The sequence below is a fragment of the Pongo abelii genome, chromosome 15, assembly GCF_028885655.2.
Source record: "Pongo abelii isolate AG06213 chromosome 15, NHGRI_mPonAbe1-v2.0_pri, whole genome shotgun sequence".
NCBI lineage: Eukaryota > Metazoa > Chordata > Mammalia > Primates > Hominidae > Pongo > Pongo abelii.
Genome location: NC_072000.2, coordinates 64,006,689 through 64,032,058, shown reverse-complemented (window position 1 = coordinate 64,032,058; position 25,370 = coordinate 64,006,689). Strand labels below are relative to the sequence as shown.

At 36.4% G+C, this 25,370-nt stretch overlaps 1 protein-coding gene across 10 annotated transcripts in view; it reads right to left on the bottom strand.

The window, feature by feature from the left end:
• The window catches only part of LRRC9 (leucine rich repeat containing 9), a 155,961-nt gene that overhangs the window by 119,131 nt on the left and 11,460 nt on the right, over window positions 1–25,370 (bottom strand). For all 10 annotated transcript variants that reach the window (XM_054530694.2, XM_024231861.3, XM_054530697.2 and 7 more), the window contains 4 exons: window positions 24,830–24,893; window positions 24,473–24,543; window positions 17,752–17,934; window positions 11,770–11,925 (listed from right to left, as the gene is read on the bottom strand). In XM_054530694.2, the coding sequence (XP_054386669.2) occupies window positions 11,770–11,925; window positions 17,752–17,934; window positions 24,473–24,543; window positions 24,830–24,893 (474 nt within the window). The remainder of the gene's footprint in view (window positions 1–11,769; window positions 11,926–17,751; window positions 17,935–24,472; window positions 24,544–24,829; window positions 24,894–25,370) is intronic.

Sequence of the window (25,370 nt, the reverse complement as noted above, 5' to 3'; positions counted from 1 at the left end):
ACCAACAAAGATGAAAAAAGACAAAGAAGGGTATCATATAATGGTAAAGGGATCAATGCAACAAGAAGAGCTAACTGTCCTAAATATATATGCACCTAATACAGGAGCACCCAGATTCATAAAATAAGATCTTAGAGATCTACAAAGAGACTTAGACACTCACACAATAATAGTGGGAGACCTTAACACCCCACTGTCACATTAGACAGATCAACAAGACAGGAAGTTAACAAGGACATTCAGGACTTGAACATAGCTCTTGCGAAGCAGACATAACAGGCATCTACAGAACTCTCTACTCCAAATCAAGAATATATATTCTTCTCAGTAACACACAGCACATATTCTAAAATCGACCACATAATTGGAAGTAAAATACTCCTGAGCAAATGCAAATGAATGGAAATCATAACAAACAGTTCCTCAGACCACAGTGCAATTAAAATAGAACTCAGGATTAAGTAACTCACTTAAAACCCACACAAAAATATGGAAACTGACAACCTGCTCCTGAATACTACTGGGAAGATAACAAAATTAAGGCAGAAATAAAGAAGTTCTTTGAAACCAATGAGAACAAAGAGACAACATACCAGAATCTCTGGGACACAGCTACAGCAGTGTTAAGAGGGAAATTTATAGCACTAAATGCTCACAACAGAAAGCTAGAAAGATCTAAAATTGACACCCTAACATCACAATTAAGAGAACTATAGAAGCAAGAGCAAACAAATTCAAAAGCTAGCAGAAGGCAAATAACTAAGATCAGAACAGAACTGAAGGAGGTAGAGACATGAAAAACCCTTCAAAAAAATAAATGAATCCAAGAGCTGGTTTTTTGAAAAGATCAACAAAATAGATGGACCACTAGCTAGACTGATAAAGAAGAAAAGAGAGAAGAATCAAATAGACACAATAAAAATGATAAAGGGGATATCACCATTGATCCCACAGAAATACAAACTACCATCAGAGAATACTATAAACACCTTTACACAACTAAACTAGAAAATCTAGAAGAAATGGATAAATTCCTGGACACATACGCCCTCCCAAGACTAAACCAGAAAGAAGTTGAATCCATGAAAAGACCAATAACAAGTTCTGAAATTGAGGCAGTCATTAATATCCTACCAATCAAAAAAAAGTCCAGGACCTGATGGATTAACAGCCACATTCTATCAGAGGTACAAAGAGGAGCTGGTACCATTCCTTCTGAAACTATTCCAAACAATAGAAAAAGAGGGACTCCTCCCTAACTCATTTTATGAGGCCAGCATCATCCTGATACCAAAACCTGGCAGAGACACAACAAAAAAAGAAAATTTCAGGCCAATAACCCTGATGAACATCGATGCAAAAATCCTCAACAAAATACTGGCAAACCAAATCCAGCAGCACATCAAAAAGTTTATCCACCACAATCAAGTCAGCTCATCCTTGGGATGCAAGGCTGGTTCAACATAAGCAAATCAATACACATAATCCATCACATAAACAGAACCAATGACAAAAACCACGATTATCTCAATAGATGCAGAAAAGGCCTTTGATAAAATTCAACAGCCCTTCATGTTAAAAACTCTCAATAAACTAGGTATTGCTGGAACATATCTCAAAATAATAAGAGCTATTTATGACAAACCCACAGCCAATATCATACTGAATGGGCAAAAGCTGGAAGTGTTGTAGAAGACAAGGATGCCCCTCTCACCACTCCTATTCAACATAGTATTGGAAGTTCTGTTCAGGGAAATCAGGCAAGAGAAAAAAATAAAATGTGTTCAAATAGGAAGACAGGAAGTCAAATTGTCTCTGTTTGCAGATGACATGATTGTATATTTAGAAAATCCCATATTCTCAGCCCAAAACTCCTTAAGCTGATAAGCAACTTCAGCAAAGTCTCAGGATACAAAATCAATGTGCAAAAATCACAAGGATTCCTATACACCAATAATAGATAAGCAGAGAGCCAAATCATGAGTGAACTCCCATTCACAATTGCTAGAAAGAGAATAAAATACCTAGGAATACAACTTGTAAGAGACATGAAGGACCTCTTCAAGAAGAACTACAAACCACTGCTCAAGGAAATAAGAGAGGACACAAAAAAATGGAAAAACATTCCATGTTCATGGATAGGAAGAATCAATATTGTGAAAATGGTCATACTCCCCAAATAAATTTATAGATTCAATGCTATTCCCATCAAGCTACCATTGGCTTTCTTCACAGAATTAGAAAAAAACTACTTTAAATTTCATATGGAACCAAAAAGGAGCCTGTATAGCCAAGACAATCCTAAGGAAGAAGAATAAAGCTGAAGGCATCGTGCTACCTGACTTCAAACTATACTACAAGGCTACAGTAACCAGAACAACATGGTACTGGTACCAAAACAGATATATAGACCAATGGAACAGAACAGAGACCTCAGAAATAGCACCACATATCTTCAATCATCTGATCTTTGACTAACCTGACAAAAACAAGCAATGGGGAAGGGATTCCCTATTTAATAAATGGTGCGGAGAAAACTGGCTAGCCATATGCAGAAAACAGAAACTGGAACCCTTCCTTATGCCTTATACAAAATTTAACTCAAGATGGATCAAAGACTTAAATATAAAACCCAAAACCATAAAAACCCTAGAAGAAAACCTAGGCAATACCATGCAGGACATAAGCATGGGCAAAGACTTCATGACTAAAACACCAAAAGCAACAGCAACAAAAGTCAAAATTGACAAATGGGATCTAATAAAACTAAAGAGCTTCTGCACAGCAAAAGGAACTATCATCAGATTGAACAGGCCACCTACAGAATGGGAGAAAATTTTTGCAAGATACCCATCTGACAGAGGTCTAATACCTAGAATCTTAAAGGAATTTAAACAAATTTACAAGAAAAAAACAACCCCATCAAAATGTGGTCGAAGGATACGAACAGACACTTCTCAAAAGAAGACATTTATGCTGCCAAGAAACATATGAAAAAAAGCTCATCATCACTGGTCATTAGAGAAATGCAAATCAAAACCACAATGAGATACCATCTTATGCCTGTTAGAGTGGCGATTATTAAAAAGTCAGGAAACAACAGATGCTGGAGAGGATGTGGAGAAATAAGAATGCTTTTACACTGTTGTTGGAAGTGTAAATTAGTTCAACCATTGTGGAAGACAGTGTGACGTTTCCTCAAAGATCTAGAACCAGAAATACCATTTTATCCAGCCATCCCATTACTGGGTATACACCTAAAGGATTATAAATCATTCTACTATAAAGACACATGCACATGTATGTTTATTGCAGCACTATTTACAATAGCAAAGGCTTGGAACCAACACAAATGCCCATCAGTGATAGACTGGATAAAGAAAATGTGGCACATATACGCCTTGGAGTATTATGCAGCCATTAAAAAGAATGAGATCGGGGGGCAGCCAAGATGGCCGAATAGGAACAGCTCCGGTCTATAGCTCCCAGCATGAGCGATGCAGAAGACGGGTGATTTCTGCATCTCCATCTGAGGTACCGGGTTCATCTCACTAGGGAGTGCCAGACAGTGGGCGCAGGACAGTGGGGGCAGCGCACCGTGCATGAGCCGAAGCAGGGCGAGGCATTGCCTCACTCGGGAAGTGCAAGGGGTCAGGGAGTTCCCTTTCCTAGTCAAAGAAAGGGGTGACAGACGGCACCTGGAAAATCGAGTCACTCCCAATTTAATACTGCGCTTTTCTGATGGGCTTAAAAAACAGTGCACCAGATTATATCCCCCACCTGGCTCAGAGGGTCCTACGCCCACGGAGTCTTGCTGATTGCTAGCATAGCAGTCTGAGATCAAACTGCAAGGCGGCAGCGAGGCTGGGGGAGGGGTGCCCGCCATTGCCCAGGCTTGCTTAGGTAAACAAAGCAGCCAGGAAGCTCGAACTGGGTGGAGCCCACCACAGCTCAAGGAGGCCTGACTGCCTCTGTAGGCTCCACCTCTGGGGGCAGGGCACAAACAAACAAAAAGACAGCAGTAACCTCTGCAGACTTAAATGTCCCTGTCTGACAGCTTTGAAGAGAGCAGTGGTTCTCCCAGCACGCAGCTGGAGATCTGAGAACGGGTAGACTGCCTCCTCAAGTGGGTCGCTGACCCCTGACCCCCGAGCAGCCTAACTGGGAGGCACCCCCCAGTAGGGGCAGACTGACACCTCACACGGCCGGGTACTCCTCTGAGACAAAACTTCCAGAGGAACGATCAGACAGCAGCATTCGCGGTTCACGAAAATCCGCTGTTCTGCAGCCACCGCTGCTGATACCCAGGCAAACAGCGTCTGGAGTGGACCTCTAGCAAACTCCAACAGACCTACGGCTGAGGGTCCTGTCTGTTAGAAGGAAAACTAACAAACAGAAAGGACATCCACACCAAAAACCCAACTGTACATCACCATCATCAAAGACCAAAAGTAGATAAAACCACAAAGATGGGGAAAAAACAGAGCAGAAAAACTGGAAACTCTAAAAAGCAGAGCACCTCTTCTCCTCCAAAGGAACGCGGTTCCTCACAAGCAATGGAACAAAGCTGGACGGAGAATGACTTTAACGAGTTGAGAGAAGAAGGCTTCAGACAATCAAACTACTCTGAGCTACAGGAGGAAACTCAAACCAAAGGCAAAGAAGTTAAAAACTTTGAAAAAAATTTAGACAAATGTATAACTAGAATAACCAATACAGAGAAGTGCTTAAAGGAGCTGATGGAGCTGAAAGCCAAGGCTCGAGAACTACGTGAAGAATGCAGAAGCCTCAGGAGCCGATGCGATCAACTGGAAGAAAGGGTATCAGTGATGGAAGATGAAATGAATGAAATGAAGCGAGAAGGGAAGTTTAGAGAAAAAAGAATAAAAAGAAACGAACAAAACCTCCAAGAAATATGGGACTATGTGAAAAGACCAAATCTACGTCTGATTGGTGTACCTGAAAGTGACGGGGAGAATGGAACCAAGTTGGAAAACACTCTGCAGGATATTATCCAGGAGAACTTCCCCAATCTAGCAAGGCAGGCCAACATTGAGATTCAGGAAATACAGAGAATGCCACAAAGATACTCCTCGAGAAGAGCAACTCCAAGACACATAATTGTCAGATTCACCAAAGTTGAAATGAAGGAAAAAATGTTAAGGGCAGCCAGAGAGAAAGGTCGGGTTACCCACAAAGGGAAGCCCATCAGACTAACAGCGGATCTCTCGGCAGAAACTCTACAAGCCAGAAGAGAGTGGGGGCCAATATTCAACATTCTTAAAGAAAAGAATTTTCAACCCAGAATTTCATATCCAGCCAAACTAAGCTTCATAAGTGAAGGAGAAATAAAATCCTTTACAGACAAGCAAATGCTGAGAGATTCTGTCACCACCAGGCCTGCCCTAAAAGAGCTCCTGAAGGAAGCACTAAACATGGAAAGGAACAACTGGTACCAGCCACTGCAAAATCATGCCAAATTGTAAAGACCATGGAGGCTAGGAAGAAACTGCATCAACTAACGAGCAAAATAACCAGCTAACATCATAATGGCAGGATCAAATTCACACATAACAATATTAACTTTAAATGTATATGGACTAAATGCTCCAATTAAAAGACACAGACTGGCAAATTGGAAAAAGAGTCAAGACCCATCAGTGTGCTCTATTCAGGAAACCCATCTCACCTGCAGAGACACACATAGGCTCAAAATAAAAGGATGGAGGAAGATCTACCAAGCAAATGAAAAACAAAAAAAGGCACGGGTTGCAATCCTAGTCTCTGATAAAACAGACTTTAAACCAACAAAGATCAAAAGAGACAAAGAAGGCCATTACAGAATGGTAAAGGGATCAATTCAACAAGAAGAGCTAACTATCCTAAATATATATGCACCCAATACAGGAGCACCCAGATTCATAAAGCAAGTCCTGAGTGACCTACAAAGAGACTTACACTCCCACACAATAATAACGGGAGACTTTAACACCCCACTGTCAACATTAGACAGATCAATGAGACAGAAAGTTAACAAGGACACCCAGGAATTGAACTCAGCTCTGCACCAAGCGGACCTAATAGACATCTACAGAACTCTCCACCCCAAATCAACAGAATATACAATTTTTTCAGCACCACACCACACCTATTCAAAAACTGACCACATAGTTGGAAGTAAAGCTCTCCTCAGCAAATGTAAAAGAACAGAAATTATAACAAACTGTCTCTCAGACCACAGTGCAATCAAACTAGAACTCAGGATTAAGAAACTCACTCAAAACCACTCAACTACATGGAAACTGAACAACCTGCTCCTGAATGACTACTGGGTACATAACAAAATGAAGGCAGAAATAAAGATGTTCTTTGAAACCAATGAGAACAAAGACACAACATACCAGAATCTCTGGGACACATTCAAAGCAGTGTGTGGAGGGAAATTTGTAGCACTAAATGCCCACAAGAGAAAGCAGGAAAGATCCAAAATTGACACCCTAACATCACAATTAAAAGAACTAGAAAAGCAAGAGCAAACAGATTCAAAAGCTAGCAGAAGGCAAGAAATAACTAAAATCAGAGCAGAACTGAAGGAAATAGAGACACAAAAAACCCTTCAAAAAATTAATGAATCCAGGAGCTGGTTTTTTGAAAGGATCAACAAAATTGACAGACCGCTAGCAAGACTAATAAAGAAGAAAAGAGAGAAGCATCAAATAGACGCAATAAAAAAGGATAAAGGGGATACCACCACCGATCCCACAGAAATACAAACTACCATCAGAGAATACTATAAACACCTTTACACAAATAAACTAGAAAATCTAGAAGAAATGGATAAATTCCTCGACACATAAACCCTCCCAACACTAAACCAGGAAGAAGTTGAATCTCGGAATAGACCAATAACAGGAGCTGAAGTTGTGGCAATAATCAATAGCTTACCAACCAAAAAGAGTCCAGGACCAGATGGATTCACAGCCGAATTCTACCAGAGGTACAAGGAGGAACTGGTACCATTCCTTTTGAAACTATTCCAATCAATAGAAAAAGAGGGAATCCTCCCTAACTCATTTTATGAGGCCAGCATCATCCTGATACCAAAGCCAGGCAGAGACACAACCAAAAAAGAGAATTTTAGACCAATATCCTTGATGAACATTGATGCAAAAATCCTCAATAAAATACTGGCAAACGGAATCCAGCAGCACATCAAAAAGCTTATCCACCATGATCAAGTGGGCTTCATCCCTGGGATGCAAGGCTGGTTCAATATATGCAAATCAATAAATGTAATCCAGCATATAAACAGAACCAAAGACAAAAACCACATGATTATCTCAATAGATGCAGAAAAGGCCTTTGACAAAATTCAACAATGCTTCATGCTAAAAACTCAATAAATTAGGTATTGATGGGACTTATCTCGAAATAATAAGAGCTATCCATGACAAACCTATAGCCAATATCATACTGAATGGGCAAAAACTGGAAGCATTCCCTTTGAAAACTGGCACAAGACAGGGATGCCCTCTCTGTCCACTCCTATTCAACATAGTGATGGAAGTTCTGGCAAGAGCAATTAGGCAGGAGAAGGAAATAAAGGGTATTCAATTAGGAAAAGAGGAAGTCAAATTGTCCCTGTTTGCAGATGACATGATTGTATATCTAGAAAACCCCATTGTCTCAGCCCAAAATCTCCTTAAGCTGATAAGCAACTTCAGCAAAGTCTCAGGATACAAAATCAATGTACAAAAAGCACAAGCATTCTTATACACCAATAACAGACAAACAGAGAGCCAAATCATGAGTGAACTCCCATTCACAATTGCTTCAAAGGGAATAAAATACCTAGGAATCCAACTTACAAGGGATGTGAAGGACCTCTTCAAGGAGAACTACAAACCACTGCTCAATGAAATAAAAGAGGATACAAAGACATGGAAGAACATTCCATGCTCATGGGTAGGAAGAATCAATATCATGAAAATGGCCATACTGCTCAAGGTAATTTATAGATTCAATGCCATCCCCATCAAGCTACCAATGACTTTCTTCGCAGAATTGGAAAAAACTACTTTAAAGTTCATATGGAACCAAAAGAGCCTGCATCGCCAAGTCAGTCCTAAGCCAAAAGAACAAAGCTGGAGGCATCACGCTACCTGACTTCAAACTGTACTACAAGGCTACAGTAACCAAAACAGCATGGTACTGGTACCAAAACAGAGATATAGATCAATGAAACAGAACAGAGCCCTCAGAAATAATGCTACATATCTACAACTATCTGATCTTTGACAAACCTGACAAAAACAAGCAATGGGGAAAGGATTCCCTATTTAATAAATGCTGCTGGGAAAACTGGCTAGCCATATGTAGAAAGCTGAAACTGGATCCCTTCCTTACACCTTATACAAAAATTAATTCAAGATGGATTAAAGACTTAAATGTTAGACCTAAAACCATAAAAACCTTAGAAGAAAACCTAGGCATTACCATTCAGGACATAGGCATGGGCAAGGACTTCATGTCTAAAACACCAAAAGCAATGGCAACAAAAGCCAAAATTGACACATGGGATCTAATTAAACTAAAGAGCTTCTGCACAGCAAAAGAAACTACCATCAGAGTGAACAGGCAACCTACAAAATGGGAGAAAATTTTCGCAACCTACTCATCTGACAAAGGGCTAATATCCAGAATCTACAATGAACTCTAACAAATTTACAAGAAAAAAACAAACAACCCCATCAAAAAGTGGGCAAAGGACATGAACAGACACTTCTCAAAAGAAGACATTTATGCAGCCAAAAAACACATGAAAAAATGCTCACCATCACTGGCCATCAGAGAAATGCAAATCAAAACCACAATGAGATACCATCTCACACCAGTTAGAATGACAATCATTAAAAAGTCAGGAAACAACAGGTGCTGGAGAGGATGTGGAGAAATAGGAACACTTTTACACTGTTGGTGGGACTGTAAACTAGTTCAACCATTGTGGAAGTCAGTGTGGCGATTCCTCAGGGATCTAGAACTAGAAATACCATTTGACCCAGCCATCCCATTACTGGGTATATACCCAAAGGATTATAAATCATGCTGCTATAAAGACAGATGCACACGTATGTTTATTGCAGCAGTATTCACAATAGCAAAGACTTGGAACCAACCCAAATGTCCAACAATGATAGACTGGATTAAGAAAATGTGGCACATATACACCATGGAATACTATGCAGCCATAAAAAATGATGAGTTCATGTCCTTTGTAGGGACATGGATGAAATTGGAAATCATCATTCTCAGTAAACTATCCCAAGGACAAAAAACCAAACACCGCATGTTCTCACTCGTAGGTGGGAATTGAACAATGAGAACACATGGACACAGGAAGGGGATCATCACATTCTGGGGACTGTTGTGGGGTGGGGGGAGGGGGGAGGGATAGCATTAGGAGATATACCTAATGCTAAATGACGAGTTAATGGGTGCAGCAAACCAGCATGGCACATGTATACATATGTAACTAACCTGCACATTTGTGCACATGTATCCTAAAACTTAACGTATAATAATAATAAAATTAAAAAAAAAAAAAGAATGAGTTCATGTCCTTTGCAGGGACATGGATGAAGCTGGAAGCCATCATTCTTAGCAAGCTAACACAGGAACAGAAAACCAAACACCACATTTTCTCACTCACAAGTGGGAGTTGAACAATGAGTACACATGGACACAGGGAGGGGAACATCACACACCAGGTCCTGTTGTGAGGTGGGGGGCAAGGGGAGGGAGAGCATTAGGACAAATACCTAATGCATGCGGGGCTTAAAACCTAGATGACAGATTGATAGGTGCAGCAAACCATCATGTCAAATGTATAACTATGTAACAAACCTGCATGTTTTGCACATGTATCCCAGAATTTAAAGTAAAATAAAGGCAACAACAACAACAACAGATAAATTGTACTCTATAAGGGAAAATATATATAAGTGGAAATTTACTAGTTATCTGTACTCCTCTGTAATAGATATATCCAGTTGTTAGAAAATAGATTAAGCATATTCATTAAAATATATATATTTGTATATATCTATAGCCATTATTTTTCTCATTTGCAGATTTTACTTAATATATGCATTTGCACATGAAAATAGCAGATATAAAATGATATCCATATATTGATCTCTTGTGATTTTTATGGAAATAATCTTTTTTATTATTAATTTTAATTTTAATTAAATTTTATTAAAATTTTACTTTAAGAATATTTTTCTAATTATAATAAGAACTGCTCACTTTAAAAAAGCATTAAATATATTTCAAAACCTTGGTTTTTAATATTAATAGCTACATACTATTCTGTCTTGAGTATATAACTCTTATTAAACATTTAGTTTCCAATTTTTTAATTATTAATAGTGCAATGATATATATAAATATTTATATATGTCCTTTTATATACATATTTACAATAGAGTGCTAGAAGTAGATTTACTGGGTCAAAAACTCAGCATTTTTAGGCTGTTATACATATGACCAAAGTTATACTTCCGTAAGTGGTATCTAGTGTGTCACATCCATCTTCACAAGCCTGAGTACTGTCATGTGTCATACTTTGACAGTTTATAGGTGAAACAGTTTCTTGTTGTCTTAATTAACATTTGGAAATTAATCATCAAGTTGAGTTCTTTCAAATGCTTATTAGTCATTTTTATTTCTACTCTTGTAAAATTCTAGTTTACATACTTTGCTCAATTTTTCTGTTTAGACATTTACCTTTTATTTTGTTTTACATATGAGCACCTTTTTATACTAAGGATATTGACCCTTTGTCCATCATGTTTGTTGAAGACATTTTTTCAGATTTTCATTTGTTGTTTACATTTATTAATTATTTTAAATACAAAAGCATTTCACTGGTTTTTAAAAAATCAAATCTACATTTTATTCCTTTGTGATTTCTAGTATTTCTTTCATTTAGCAGGCCGAGATCAGATAAATATATCCATCTATATATTTATTCTTCAATTTTTCATGTTTTCATTTTTACATTTAATTCTTTTTTTTCCTACTGGTATTTACATTTGGTAAAGTGCAAATGAAGGAGCCAACTCTCCAGCTCCCAAATAGTTTGACTATTTTTGTAACACCATTTGTTGAATAATCCATTATTTCCTCATACTGAAAACAATACAGGAATTATTATATATACAAGATTCTGTTTTGAGTTAAATAATGCTTACTTTTTCAGGGTCTGCTTTTAGTAAAGGAAATCCAATTTATTCTAAATAAAAATGCATACATACTACTAAAATATAGCTTGATTTAAAGTTCCCACTTTGTTGTATACCTTAATGTTATTAGGAAAGGGTTTTTTTTTTAGCACTTTAAATAAGAAAATGAATTTTGAGCACAGCCTACTGGCATCTAATAAAAACACAGCTGAATAAGTCTAACAATTTTTGTAACACTCTAAATCATATTGAAATACACAGTTTTTTTTAACAAAATTCATAATTTAATAAGCCTATACCTTTTTTGAATTGCAGATTTCTAAGCACAGAATGTAGCTTAGTTAAGTACCTGGAATCAAAACTTTTTTGGGGGCAAGCTTAACTTGAAATTCAGTAGTAATTACGTGTGTGTGTGTGTATTATATATGCGTGTATATACATAATTTAAAAGATATTGCTTGCTATCTTATCTAACGGTTTTCTTAAGATATGGCCACTGGAATTTTACATTATTAAATCTTACAGTTTTCTTCACAAAGCTGAATAATTTTACTCGTTCTTCTGGCAACTTTTGTAATTTGCATTTTCGATCATTCAGTTTTTCAAGGTCTTCATTAAGATGCCTCTGAAGAGTTTTTATACGCATATTATAATACATTATTTTTTTCATTGCTGTGGTCTAAAAGTAAGAAAGAAAACAACAAAAAATTAGCTAAAACAAATTATAGGCAATTGTTAGTGGTATTATATAAGTACAGTATATTCTATATAACTATTTAGATGATTTGCATGCTTAGTTACTAATAATGATGATAGTTGGAGTGACAATGGCTACACAGAGTTCTATATTTCAACTTAATAAAAAATATAAAATTCCAAAGATTTCCTTTGTGAGGCATAAAGTGTGAGGCATATTCACATTTATTTCCAGGATAACAACATAAAGAGACTACAGATAAAATTTAATGTATAAACTGGTGTAGGTAATGAGGTAGTACAATTAGAGCAAACATAAAACTCATTATTCCTATTTGATTAACTCAGGGAATAAAAGAAATTAATAAGAATTAAAAGCAAATATAACATTACTCAATTCGTTTTTTAAAAGCATGGCTAAGGAATATGATTTTTTTTCAAATGTATAAAAGAATGTTTGTTAGGCTGAGCAAATTACTAAATGTCTATCAAATCCATTTATCTTGAGTTCCTTAATAACAATGCATCATTCAGTTATTAATAAATTTATCATGATAAATTGATTAAATCCATAATTAAGAAGTGCACCAGCTAAATGGTGTTTGAGAGTTATGTTAGTTAAAAAGAGCTATCTGAGGAGACCATAAACAAATTTGAGGCATTATAAAAAATCTGACATGGTTTTGTTTACCTGAAATAATGAAAGCAAATAAGTTGGAAGGCTTTTACACTCTTAGACATATATTTTCTACAGATGTAGTCTTTTCTTACGAAATTTACTTAGTATGGAGTGGATAGTCAAGATCCTAATATAATTATCTGGCATAAAAGGCAGAATAGGAACAAATACATAGTATGATGAGAGGCCAAAATAATTCTCTTTCCCCATGCATATTATGAAGTACTGCAACTGAAATCACCAAATTCCCCTGCCAAAAATAAAACAATTATAACAAAGAACAGTTAAGAAAAAAATTTGTTTTAGGATCATGATAAACTGATTAAATATCACTGGTAAAGAAAAGCTTAATTTCTGAAGTGCAACTGAGTTAAAAGAAAAAAACTGTAACTTAAGAAATGGGAAATGGTGTTTCCTGATTTTTTTTTTTTTTTTTTTTTTTTGCCTATTTGGAGACAATAGGAAATCCAATACAAAATTCTGTGGGTCAGTGACAGCTAAAGATAATTCTAATAAATTCTTAAATCTAAAACAATAGGATATCCACATACAGAAGAATGAAACTAGACCCCTATCTCTCAACATATACAAAAATCAACTGAAAAAATGGACTTAAATGTAAAACTTGAAACCATAAAACTACTAGAAGAAAAGAGAGAAAATGCTTCAGGACATTGATCTAGGCAAATATTTTATGACTAATACTTCAAAAGCATGGGCAACAAAAACATAAATAGACAAATGGGACTATATTAAACTGAAAAGCTTCTGCACAGCAAAAGGAAACAATCAACAGAGTGAAGAAACAACCTATGGAAGGGAGAAAATATTTGCAAACTACTCATCCAATAAGGGTCTCATATCCAGAATATACAACGAACTCAAACAACTCAACAGCAAAAAAACAAAAAACAAAAAAACCAACACATACACACACACAAATGAAACACACACACACAAATGAAACACACACACACACACACACACAAATAATCCATCCAAAAGGTGGGCAAAGGAACTGCATAGACATTTCTCAAAAGATACCATACAAATGGCCAATAGGTATATGAAAAAATGCTCAATATCACTAACCATCATGGAAATGCAAATAAAAATCACAATATAATCTCACCTAGTTAGAATGGCTATTGTGAAAAAGACAGAAAAAAAAGAGAGAGATGCTGGTGAGGATGCAGAGCAAAGGGAACTCTTTTTTTTGAGACGGAGTCTCACTCTGTCACCCAGGCTGAAGTGCAGTGGCGTGATATCGGCTCACCGCAACTTCTGCCTTCTGGGTTCAAGTGATTCTCCTGCCTCAGCCTCCTGAGTAGCTGGTATTACAGGCACCTGCCACCACGCCTGGCTAATCTTTATTGCATTTTTAGTAGAGATGGGGTTTCACCATGTTGGCCAGGCTGGTTGCAAACTGCTGACCTCAAGTGATCCACCCACCTGGGCCCAGAAAACGGAACTCTCATATGCTGGTAGTAGAAATGTAAATTAGTACAGCCATTATGAAAAAGAGGATGGTGTTTTCTCAAAAAATTAAAAGTAGAACTTCCATAGGATTCAGCAATCTCACTCCTGGATATTTATCCAAAACAAAGGAAATCAGTGTATCAAAGGGATACCTGCACCCCCACATTTACTGCAGCACTATTCACAATAGCTAAGATTTAGAATTAACCTAAATGCCATCAACAGGTGAATGGATAAAGAAAATTTAATATATATATCACATTACACACACCCATATGTGTATACACATGATGGAATACTATTTAACCATAAAAAAGAATTAAATCCTGTCATTTGTGGCAACATGTTTGAGCCTGGAGGACATTATGTTAAGCGAAATAAGTCAGGCACAGAAAAATAAAGACTGCATGTTATCACTCATGTATGAGAACTAAAAACGTTTTTTGAGCTCTTGGAAGTAGAGAGTAGAATTGTAGCTATTGGAGGCTGTAGGCAAGGTAGTGGGGAGGAAAGAATGGGGAGAAAGGTTGGTTAAGGGTACAAAGTTACAGCTAGATAGGAAGAATAAATTCTGGTGTTCTGTAGCACTGCAGGGTGAATATGGTTAACTATAATGTGTATATTTTCAAAAATCTGGAAGAAGGGATTTTGGATGTTCACGACAGAAAGAATAAATGTTTGAGGAGATGAATATGGTAATTACCCTTATTTGATCATTATACATTGTAAATGTGTATTGGAACACCATTGGGTATCCCACAGAATACACAGAATTATTATGCATCAACTGTAAACAAAAGGGAAAAAATAACACAACAAGAGAACTTGGGATGGAGTTAATTTGGTCAGATAAAATACAGGATGCCAAATTAAATTTGAATTTCAGATAAACAACAAATAATGTTTTAATATACATAATACTTACTAAACTTACTTATACTTATTTAATTATCCCAAAACATCTTTATCTAAAATTTAATCAATATTTTATTATTAAATATCTATTAATAGGTTATCTAAAATTTAAATTTAACTTGGAATCCCCCTAGGTGGGGTTGAAAAAAAAGATTAAAGCACACTAGTTTTATTTTAATTTTTTTGAATAAGCAATATATTCACATTTCAAAAACCAAAAAATTTGATTTATACAATGAAAAGTGTACTTCCCACTTATGTTTCCCGTCTTCTCAGTCGCCCCATCTTCCACAAAAAAACAACTGATTTTAGTGTCTACTATATCTTACCATAGTTTCAACTTTTTCTAATTTATTAAGAATGTACCTATATCTTCATATAGAAACAAAAATTATGATATTTTACTATTTCTAAACTTTTTCAAAATCACTTAGTATGTCATAACAATAAATAAGAGTTATCAATAAGAGTTTTTTTTTGTCCTTGTTTGAGAGTATATAGTAAGATTTTGGGGAAAGAGGGAAGACTATTTTATAAACTGTAACTATATAGCAAATCAACTTTGTAGGCTGACCACATGCAACTTGCTTTTTGTATTTGGACTTTAAAAAATTAATGTCAAAGTCACGTTCAAAGACTTTGGTAGAATTCCACACCTGTTAAAACAAACTTTTAAGAAAAAGAGATTAGACTAATTATAATGCTAAATTCAGTTGCATGTTTGTACTAAGACAAAATTTGATCCCTTTGCATCTTAGGTGGCCAAAAAAGAATTCAAAGTCATAAACAGAATTATATTCAACTATAGTTTCATAGCACTTATTTTTATACTACTTAACAATTAAAATGGGCTTTTATGTACATTAACTCATTGGCTCCCCAAAACAACCCTGTACTGAAAAGCAGATACTATTTTCATCATCTTCGTTTCAGTTCAGAAAACTGAGCTCTTTAGTAGTAGCACATTCAGTTGCGGGCTTGAATCCAAGTCTTCTGATTTGAATCCATATGTTCTTCCCTCTGTCTCGCACTAACTCTTTGGTGGTCCTCCTGGTAGGTTCTGACTTTACCTGCCACTTGTAGTTTACACAAACTAGTTCATAGTCATAGGTGAAAATCTGAAGAATCAACAGCAGTCTGTTCAAGAGTTTATCACAAAGAACTGCCACAATTTGTCTCACGCATAGTAGAGAAGAAAGCATTTTAGAAATTTATATCAATCCATAAATTAAAAATACTTTGAATTTGAAAATCATTTTGGTCTGAATCAAAAGTTGGACTATAGTATATATCCTATTTGTGCCTTAAAAGGTAAAGGGAGGATAAATATTTTACAATAAGAAAATAAAATATAATGACTTAATTTAAGATGTCAGAAACTGTCTAAGATTCCTTTTTTTGTTCTTTATGCTACTCCTGATATTTACAAGACTGAACCAAATATATGAGAATCTCAGTCAGAATGAACCTGCCTTTCTTAGTTCTCCTTTTCAGTCTCCTCTGCAGGCTCCTTCTCTTCTACCCAACATTTAACACCCAAGTGACACACTTTTTCTTCTATACCATTCCCTTGGTGACTCATCCAGTCCACAGCTTTAAGTACCAACTTTCTGCTTTCAATTCTCATATTTTAATTTATACCCCCAATCTAGGAAACTCTCCTACATAGTAAACTCATATATCCAACTACTTACTGAGCATGTCCCCTAGGATATTCAAAAAATTGTTCAAACTTTACATGCCTGAAGTTATCATGATTCTAAAATCATGATTCTTCCTCCTAAACCTACACCTCCCATACTCTTCCTCATGTCATCAAATAGCAACTTACTCTTTGAATTGCTCCTGCCAATATCTTGGAATTATTCTCTACTTCTTTCCTCTGTACTTAATATTCACTCCATCAGTAAACCCAGATAGGTTCCATCTTGTAACTGCTACCAGAATCTGACTTCTTACCACTTTCTCTGTGAACACCATGCATCGAACCATCCACATTGCTCGTCTAAGTTACTGGAATAATCTCCTAACTGGTCTCTCTGCTTTCAACTTTCCCCCTCTAATTCTCTATTCTTAATCCATTATTCAAAAGGATGCTTTTAAAATATAAGTCATCTTAGTCCCTCCTCTGATCAGAATTTTCCAGTGGACCCCATCTCCCTCAAAGTAAAGACCAAAGTCCTTACAACAGTCTACAGTCTCACATAATCTGGCCTCTACCACTCCTGTCTTCATCTGTTACTTCTCTTCCCCTGATGTCCTCAGCTACTTAAACTTTCAGAGAATCACAAACTATCTTTAATTAGACTAAAATCTACCTAATCCTTGGTAGACTACCATAAACCATAGATATTTTCTAATTTTGATATGTAATATTCCAAAGGAGAAGTGGTTGTTACATTTCTGTTATTTAAGCTTTAATTTATATATATATATATGGCACTAGTCTAATTATTTTTAACCCTTTTTTTTTCAATTTTCTTCTTGTTTTGTATAGATTAGAAACATTATTATTCTATTATTTCACCTTCCAGTACTGTCATCAAAATTAAGATTCTAATATTAATATTTTTATTTATACACTTTTATGTGTAATATCCAGTTCACTAGGGCAAAAGTAGACTCGGCAACAAGAACTGAACTGATAATCCTACCTACCGTATGTGGACATGGCCAGAAAGAAACCATTAACTAATAAAACTGAAATCACAGATGCCTGATTAGGGATGTACTTACATCTGCCAGTTCCTTGATTTGCTTTGCTGACACATCCAATGTGTCAAATCTTTGAAGGCAAGGCAAATGATATAATACATGTATGGAATAATTACACAGAAGACAAACTGGATTGGTTTCATATTGAGGGTCATTCAGACATAAATCCTTTAAGCAAGGCAGCCTGGTTAAGTTCGTGAGTTCCTAAAACGCCAGCAAAGATAATGTTCAGTTAATTGTGACTGTCATTTCTAAAGGCAGTATTTGAACACCTAAGATCAGCCATAGTCTAATGCATTCTAATTATGCGCTTAAATACATTAAAGTGATTTAGATGCATAAAATGTTTCTCTCTATTGAAAAACAAGCTAAATTCCTGAAGAAAATATCAACAATAATTAAACAACACACTATACCACTATGCCTTTTAAATATTTACTAAATCATGTATTCCAGCTGGAACCTTGAAGCCAGTGATGTGAGCACATTTATTCATTAATATGTTGCTTCCCCTACACAGCCCCTCTTGCTAATTGCCCCCAGGATACCTGTAGGTCTCTGCTTTCTTCACCCCTATTTCCTATACTTATCACCTAGAAACACTCCTCTTCATCCTCCCTGCCTCCAGATCTGCTCTACTCATTAAAGGCTATGGGATCCCCTGTTCATTATAATCACCATGGAATTCCTGATTTTTGTTTTTTTTGTTTGTTTTGTTTTTTCCATAAACACCTCTCTTACCTATTATGGTCAACTAAAGCCTAACTTTCTTTTGAGGGCCTCAGTTTTCTCACAACCTATGGATGAGGAGTGATTGATATGCACTCTCAGTCCAATGTTTCTCCTTAACATATTTTTTCCTGATGTTTAAGTCATTGTTTATACTTTCCTTTGTCATCTGGCTCTTGATTAACTCTTCAGTCTTGCGTCTTCCTGTTTAAACCCTAATATTTTATGATTTAGCCATATTGAACCAATTGAAGTTTTGGAATGTGCCAAGCCCTATCTTGTCCTTAGACCTTTACTCATGCTGCTCCTTTTGAGTAGCCTGAACTTCACCCCAATTTCACCTTTTAATCTGTCAGGGCCCAACCCAGTGTCATATTCCTTGGGATCCTTGTTTCATCCCCCAGCATTGGGATAGATGTTCCTCCTACGAGCTCTTTTAACCACTGAGCTTAGTTTTGGTATGGACTTTATTATACCCTATTGCCAATTGCTTGTATCTATAAGCCAAGGATCTATATGGGCTTTGGCCCCCAGTCTACAAACAAAGAATGTTATTTACATTTTTTAAGTATTCAAAAAAAACAAAGAAGAATATGCAGTAGAGGCTACATGTGGCCCACAAAGCCTGAAATATTTTCTATTTGGCTTTTTTTTTTTTTTTTTTTACAGAAAACGTTTGCTAACCCTGTGATAAACTTGTGGAGAACAAGGTTTGTGTCTTGTTTAACATTGTATTCTCAACACTCAGCACTTAGAACACAGCAGGCACTAAATAAATATGTAAAGTAAATTGATTATTACTTTCAACCAACTTCGAGGATATCCTCATACCTTTCTCATTACCAGGATGGTGCCTGAGGTAGGAGGGTGCTGTGGTGGGGTCAAACTTGAAAGGATGCAATGCTAGCTAGGAAAATCAGAATCAGAGTTAAGGGAAATCCAAAGGAAGAACTAGGAAGGATTAGTTCTAAAGCTACAGTAAAAATGGAATGGAAAAGAGAATAGTGAAGTCAGGTTGCTGGAAGCAAGAGTAATACAGGTTGAGGCAGTTAATATATTTCCAAACTCTCTCTGGACAAGTGAGAATGTGGCTCACTGGTCTGACCTGAGGCTTGGGCTGAGCCTATGCGGGGAGGAGGACTAAGCAGAGTTGCTCTAAAAGGAAGATTTATGGACAGAGCTGTGCAGAGAATTATTTGGTCAAATTCTGCAGGGGCAAGAAGGTAAACCATTTGGCAGCCTTTGATTACTGGGTTGCTATGTTTCATTTGACCGTTAGTCTGAGCTAGCAGATGGTGGGTATAAACTCTGAAGTCTTACACAGAAATCCCCCAACTACATTCCAAATTCAGATGACAATGGAGTCCACGAAGGCACAAAATCTCACTGAAAATTAGTGCTCTGGTGCCTGGTATGGTTGGAAGGTGGGCACAGAAGTTATTCAATCACCACCAGGATAGGATAGTTATCTTCTTAGGGTAGGAGGAAAGGTTAGAGATAAAAATCTAGGATAATAGTGTTCCAGGAACATTTTTAATATGAAGATAGTAAAAGTTCCTGTGAATCACGTTCAATGTTTTTATGATAGTCATAATGCCATAAAAACCCTTTTTAAATATTATGCCGCACAATGAATTTTTATAATAATCCTGTTATCATCATTTTAAAAATGAAGATACTGAAATACAGCAGTTCAATGTAATTAAAGTAATGGTAATAAAATAATAAAAACAATGGATCTGTTGAGTCCTTACTATGTGCTGGTCACTATTTAGGTACTTTACATTGTTATTTCACCAAAACTTCATGTTCCACCGTATTATGCTGCCTCTAGTATGAGGCAGAGCAAGACCTGAGAGGTCTTTCTGTCTATGCAGCCATGGCTTATAACCACCATAAGGGTGCCATGGCTAGCCAGGGTAAGATAAACTTCCATATAGTTTCTTGGCAGGGCAATGCCTTATTTTCCCAGAATCCTGAACTTACCTTCTTCAGCCTTATGTCATAATTGCTTCCCTTGCTGTGATCCAGTCACACAGTATTTCTAGTTCCTAGAATCTGCCATACCCCTTTCGACCACCTTGAGCCTCCACACATGCTCTAACTTTTGCCTGGAAGGGTCTTTGCCTGGACAACTCCTACTCACGTCTGATATCATTAGCTGCAACATTAGCTCCTCAAGGATGTCTTGCCCTGACATCCCAAACAAGGCTAGGTCTCCCTTTTATATGTTCCCACAGCACTCTGAATTTAATGTTCATAGCTCTCTTTGATCTCTTTTGGAATTTTAGCCTATTTTAAGTATAAAGCTTTATGCACATTTCACATTATTTTCTTGGAATAGATTCCTAAAAGAGGAATTGATAGGTCAAAGGATAGAAGCCTTTTTAAAGGACTTGGTACACATTATCTAAACGCTTTCTAGAAAAGTTCTATCATTTTAATGATTACCAATGTTGTATAAATGCCCATCTTATCCTAATCTTTCTAGCACAGAGTAACATGTTTATAAAATGTTGACTATATAAAATATTATCAATTACAATTATATCTTCTTTTTTTTTTTTTTTTTTGAGACCTAGTCTCGCTCTGTTACCCAGGCTGTAGTACAGTGGTGCAATCTCGGCTCACTGCAACCTCCGCCTCTCAGGTTCAAGCGATTCTCCTGCTTTAGCGTCCTGAGTAGCTGGGATTACAGGCGCCCACCACCACGCCTGGCTATTTTTTTTTTTTTTTTTTTTTTTAGTAGAAACAAGGCTTCACCATGTTGGCCAGGCTGGTCTCGAACTCCTGATCTCAAGTGATCCGCCCACCTCGGCCTCCCAAAGTGACAGGATTACAGGCGTAAGCCACCATGCCCGGCCTTATATCATGTTTTATTTTTCATTTTATTCATTCTTAGTAGGATTGAAAATTATTTTATGAATCTACTAGTCATGTGGAGTTCAATTCTATGAATTATCTGCTCACTTATCCTTTATTCTACTGGGTATCTTAGATTATTTGTTTCTAATTGATTTAAAAGAGCTCTTTTAAAAGTAAGAATTATTTCAAAGGTTTTTTGTTGGTTTGTTTTAATTTTATGATGTGTTTACCAGGCTGAAAATTAGAATTTCCATATAGTAAGTATGATTTAAAGATTTAGTGTAGTATCTTAAGCTGGCAGAACTAGAAGGGGATTGTGTGACACACACACACAATCTTGTTATCTATCTTACTGCCTGTCCCTGTCACAACTGTTACCATCCTCTGAGTGTCTCTGGTTTCTGTCATGGCTTCTTTTCCACATGTTTAATCTGATCCCTTATCTGATGGTCTCAATGTTGGTAGAGACAATTTGCCATGGCCCTAAGCATCGCTTCACACTCTTGCTTGTTATGCCAAGATTGTAAGATATGACTGCTCTTTACCCATTTCTCAGTGTTGTGTGTACAGATCTTCACCTGGATGGCCCCACTGGTACTCTAAACTCAACATATCCAGAACGAGATACATTCTCTTCCCCTCACCCCCACCAAACTAGCTATTTTTTTTCTGATTTGTATATTTTTTGAGCTTGCTAAGAACTGTAATCACAGATTCATTCTGGACTCTCTTAACTCTTCATATTCTACTAGCTGTGAAATTCTGCAAATTCAACAACCATAATGTCTTTTGCATCTATTTCTTCCTCGTCTTTCCTCCTCCTCCTCTTCTTTTTTCTTTTTTTTTCTGTTAACACTCCAATTCTTAGTCTCATAATTTCTCATTTAGATTATTCCTGGAATCTCCTGACTGGGTTTTCTTCTTCTAGCTGTTCCAAATCAATAAACACTAACTCCAGATCACTATCCCTAAAGAACGTTTCTGATCATATCGCTTTCTTGCTCAAAAATTTTACAACTCTCTGTTGTCTATAAAATACAGTCTGTATTCGAGACCCAATTGACCTTTCTAGTGTTAACTTACAATATTGCTATATATACTCTATACTCCAGTCAAATGACAATGCTGGTGTTATTCAAATATACCCCTTGATTTCTCACTTCCCTGCCTTTGTACATATTGTTTTCCCCTTCTTAGAATGCCCACGCCCTACTACCCAGAAGATCCTCCCACCAATGCTTGTTCAAATTCTGTTGACACTTCAAAGTTCTTATCAAATATTTCCTCTTGAATTTGACTAATACAATTTTGTTTACATTTCTTTTTAAGGGACTTAATCTGCCTCATTCTATAGCTTTTTGGTATTTTTATATTTTTGCCTGAGTAAAAGAATGCCTACTTTAATACTTATGAACTCAAAATTATTTCTATAGTAAATTTACCTATCTTTCTTCAGTATTTTCTAGAGGATGTATTTGAATATGCACCTTCAATCTTACACTGTCAAAATTATAAATGTCACTTTTTAACCAACATTATATGTGATAAACATTAAGTCCCTTTATTTGGTTGTTTCTCTTTCATTCATGTTCTTGACAAATGTTTATTGAGATTTACTACATATCCAACACTGTGTTAAGGATTGTGGATACAGCAATGAAGAGAACAGGCAAAGTTCCTGTACTCAGAGAGCTGGTATTCTAGTAAGGGATGTGCCAAAAGGAAAAATGAAACAGTGGCACTGTGATAGGGAGTGCTGCAGGTTGGGGAGGTTGTGACAGTTTTCCTATTACACCTAAATTGGGAAGGAAAGGTGTCACTTAGAACACAATATTTTGACAAAGACTTGAAAATAAACGATGAAATGAGCCATGCAGGTATATGAGGAAAGAAAATTGCAGCAAGTGCAAAGGCCCTAAGATTACTGTGTGCTAGGTATATTCAGACCAGTGTGGCTGAAACTGGACAAAGGAGAGAGTGGTAGAAACTGTAGTCAAAGAGATAGGTAGGGGGTGGTGGGGTGGCTAGATTAGGTAGTCTTATGGCCCATTATAAGAAATGTCTTCTACTCTGAAAGAGATGAGAAGGCAAGGGAGGGTTTTAAGCAGAAGGGTGATTTTTATCTGACAGATTTTTAAAGGTTCCATCAGGCTTCTGTGTGGAGAACAGAGCTACAGTAGGGAAAGGACAAACACAGGAAAAATTGTTAGAAAGCTTTTTTTCATTAACGAAGGTTAGAGATGATAGTGTCTTGAATCAGCTTGGTAGTGATGCAGGTGGTAAGAAGTGATCAGACTCTGGACATATTCTGAAGGTGCACCCAGTTGTACTTGCTGAGGGATTGGATGAGGGTATGAAGGAATAAGAAGAGTCAAAAATGACTGTAAGGATTTTGGCTTAAGTTCCTGGAAGAATGGAGACTCCATTTAGAGAGGTGAGGAAGACTGCAGGAGAAGGTCTGGCAGAGGAAAAATTAGTTTGCATTAAGATATGTATACAGTTCTGGAGAGTTGTTAAGGAAAGTAAAGGTACTAGTTTAGAGTAAAGGGTAGATAAAGGGTATTTAAAGTCTTAAGGCGTGATGAGATTATTTTGAGAATGAATGCAGACAGAAATGAGAAAAGATGTCAGTACTGACCAAGGGCAGTCCATGTCTTAGATGCTAGGAGAGGATGAAAGAACAGAAACTGAAGAGATGTAGCCAGAAAGATTGGAAGAAAACTAAGAGAAAATGGTATCCTAAGAGCCAGGTAAATAGTTATTTGTTTGGTTTTAATAGTGTCAGATCATTAAGGCCAATGTAGTCAGATGACTTTCAAATTTCCTAGAGCATCAGCCCAAAATAATGAACTTATTCCTTAATGGGGGACTTTTTTTTTTTTTTTTTTTTTTTACATTTTTTTTTCTTTTATTATTATTATTATTATTATTATTATTATTATACTTTAGGTTTTATGGTACATGTGCCCAATGTGCAGGTAAGTTACATACATATGGTACATGTGCCATGCTGGTGCGCTGCACCCACCAACTCGTCATCTAGCATTAGGTATATCTCAATGGGGGACTTTTTAGTACAGTTTCTGCAACACAATGGTTCATGATTCAGGATGATAAATAAAAAATTAATTATTCCACTTAAACATACCTTGAAAGAACATATTTGGTTACCAGAAAGGTTTAATCTTTCCAGTTGTTCATTGGAGTCAAGACATCGACCTTTAAAAAGTAGATGAAAAGAATTAAATTATTTTACCTTCTGTTCATATTCTGTCATACTTCTGAGTTGTATGTAGCCATCGTGTCTTGCATATAAATAGACTAATGATACCATTGTATAATTAGTAACCACTGATTAATGAGTAATATTTTCACAGGTTTCAATATGCTTTGCAAATATGTCACAGAAAAAAGCCTAAAAGAAAAAAAATCTAAGCATGTACTTTTTATACTGATAAAAAATGATTATAGCATTATCTCAGATTCCAAATGAAATAGTACATACCAATGCTATTTATTAGATTTCCAGCAAGGTTGAGATCTTTTAAATTCTTCAAAGTTTGCAAACCCTAAAAATTTAGACAACATATAATTTAGAACAGATAATTAAAATTAACATTTACAAATCATCTCTGATTAATCTGGTTAGTTCTGCAGGTTCTCTGAGCACAGGGTATTTTGTACTCCACAAGCACAGAAGGAAATGAGTGCCTCCAAGAAGCCACCTTTGTTCTCTATACTGGAACTCAGAATTATTGGAGGAGGGAACAGGAAGCAGAGTAGAGAGGAAAAAAGGAGGAGTAGGAGGAAAAAGAATACATCACACAGAGTATATTTATAATCTTAGGCAAGTTATGTAACATATCTAAACCTCTTTTTATTTTTAAACCTTCAAAGAAAGAATAACAATGCCCTACCTCTTAGGCTTGTAAAGGGTAAAGAAAGTAATGTACACAATGCCCTCTGTACCTTATAAAATGCTATATACATGTTAGTTCTTTTTGACAACAATAATTGTACTAGTCATGAATATTTTGGCCTTTAAC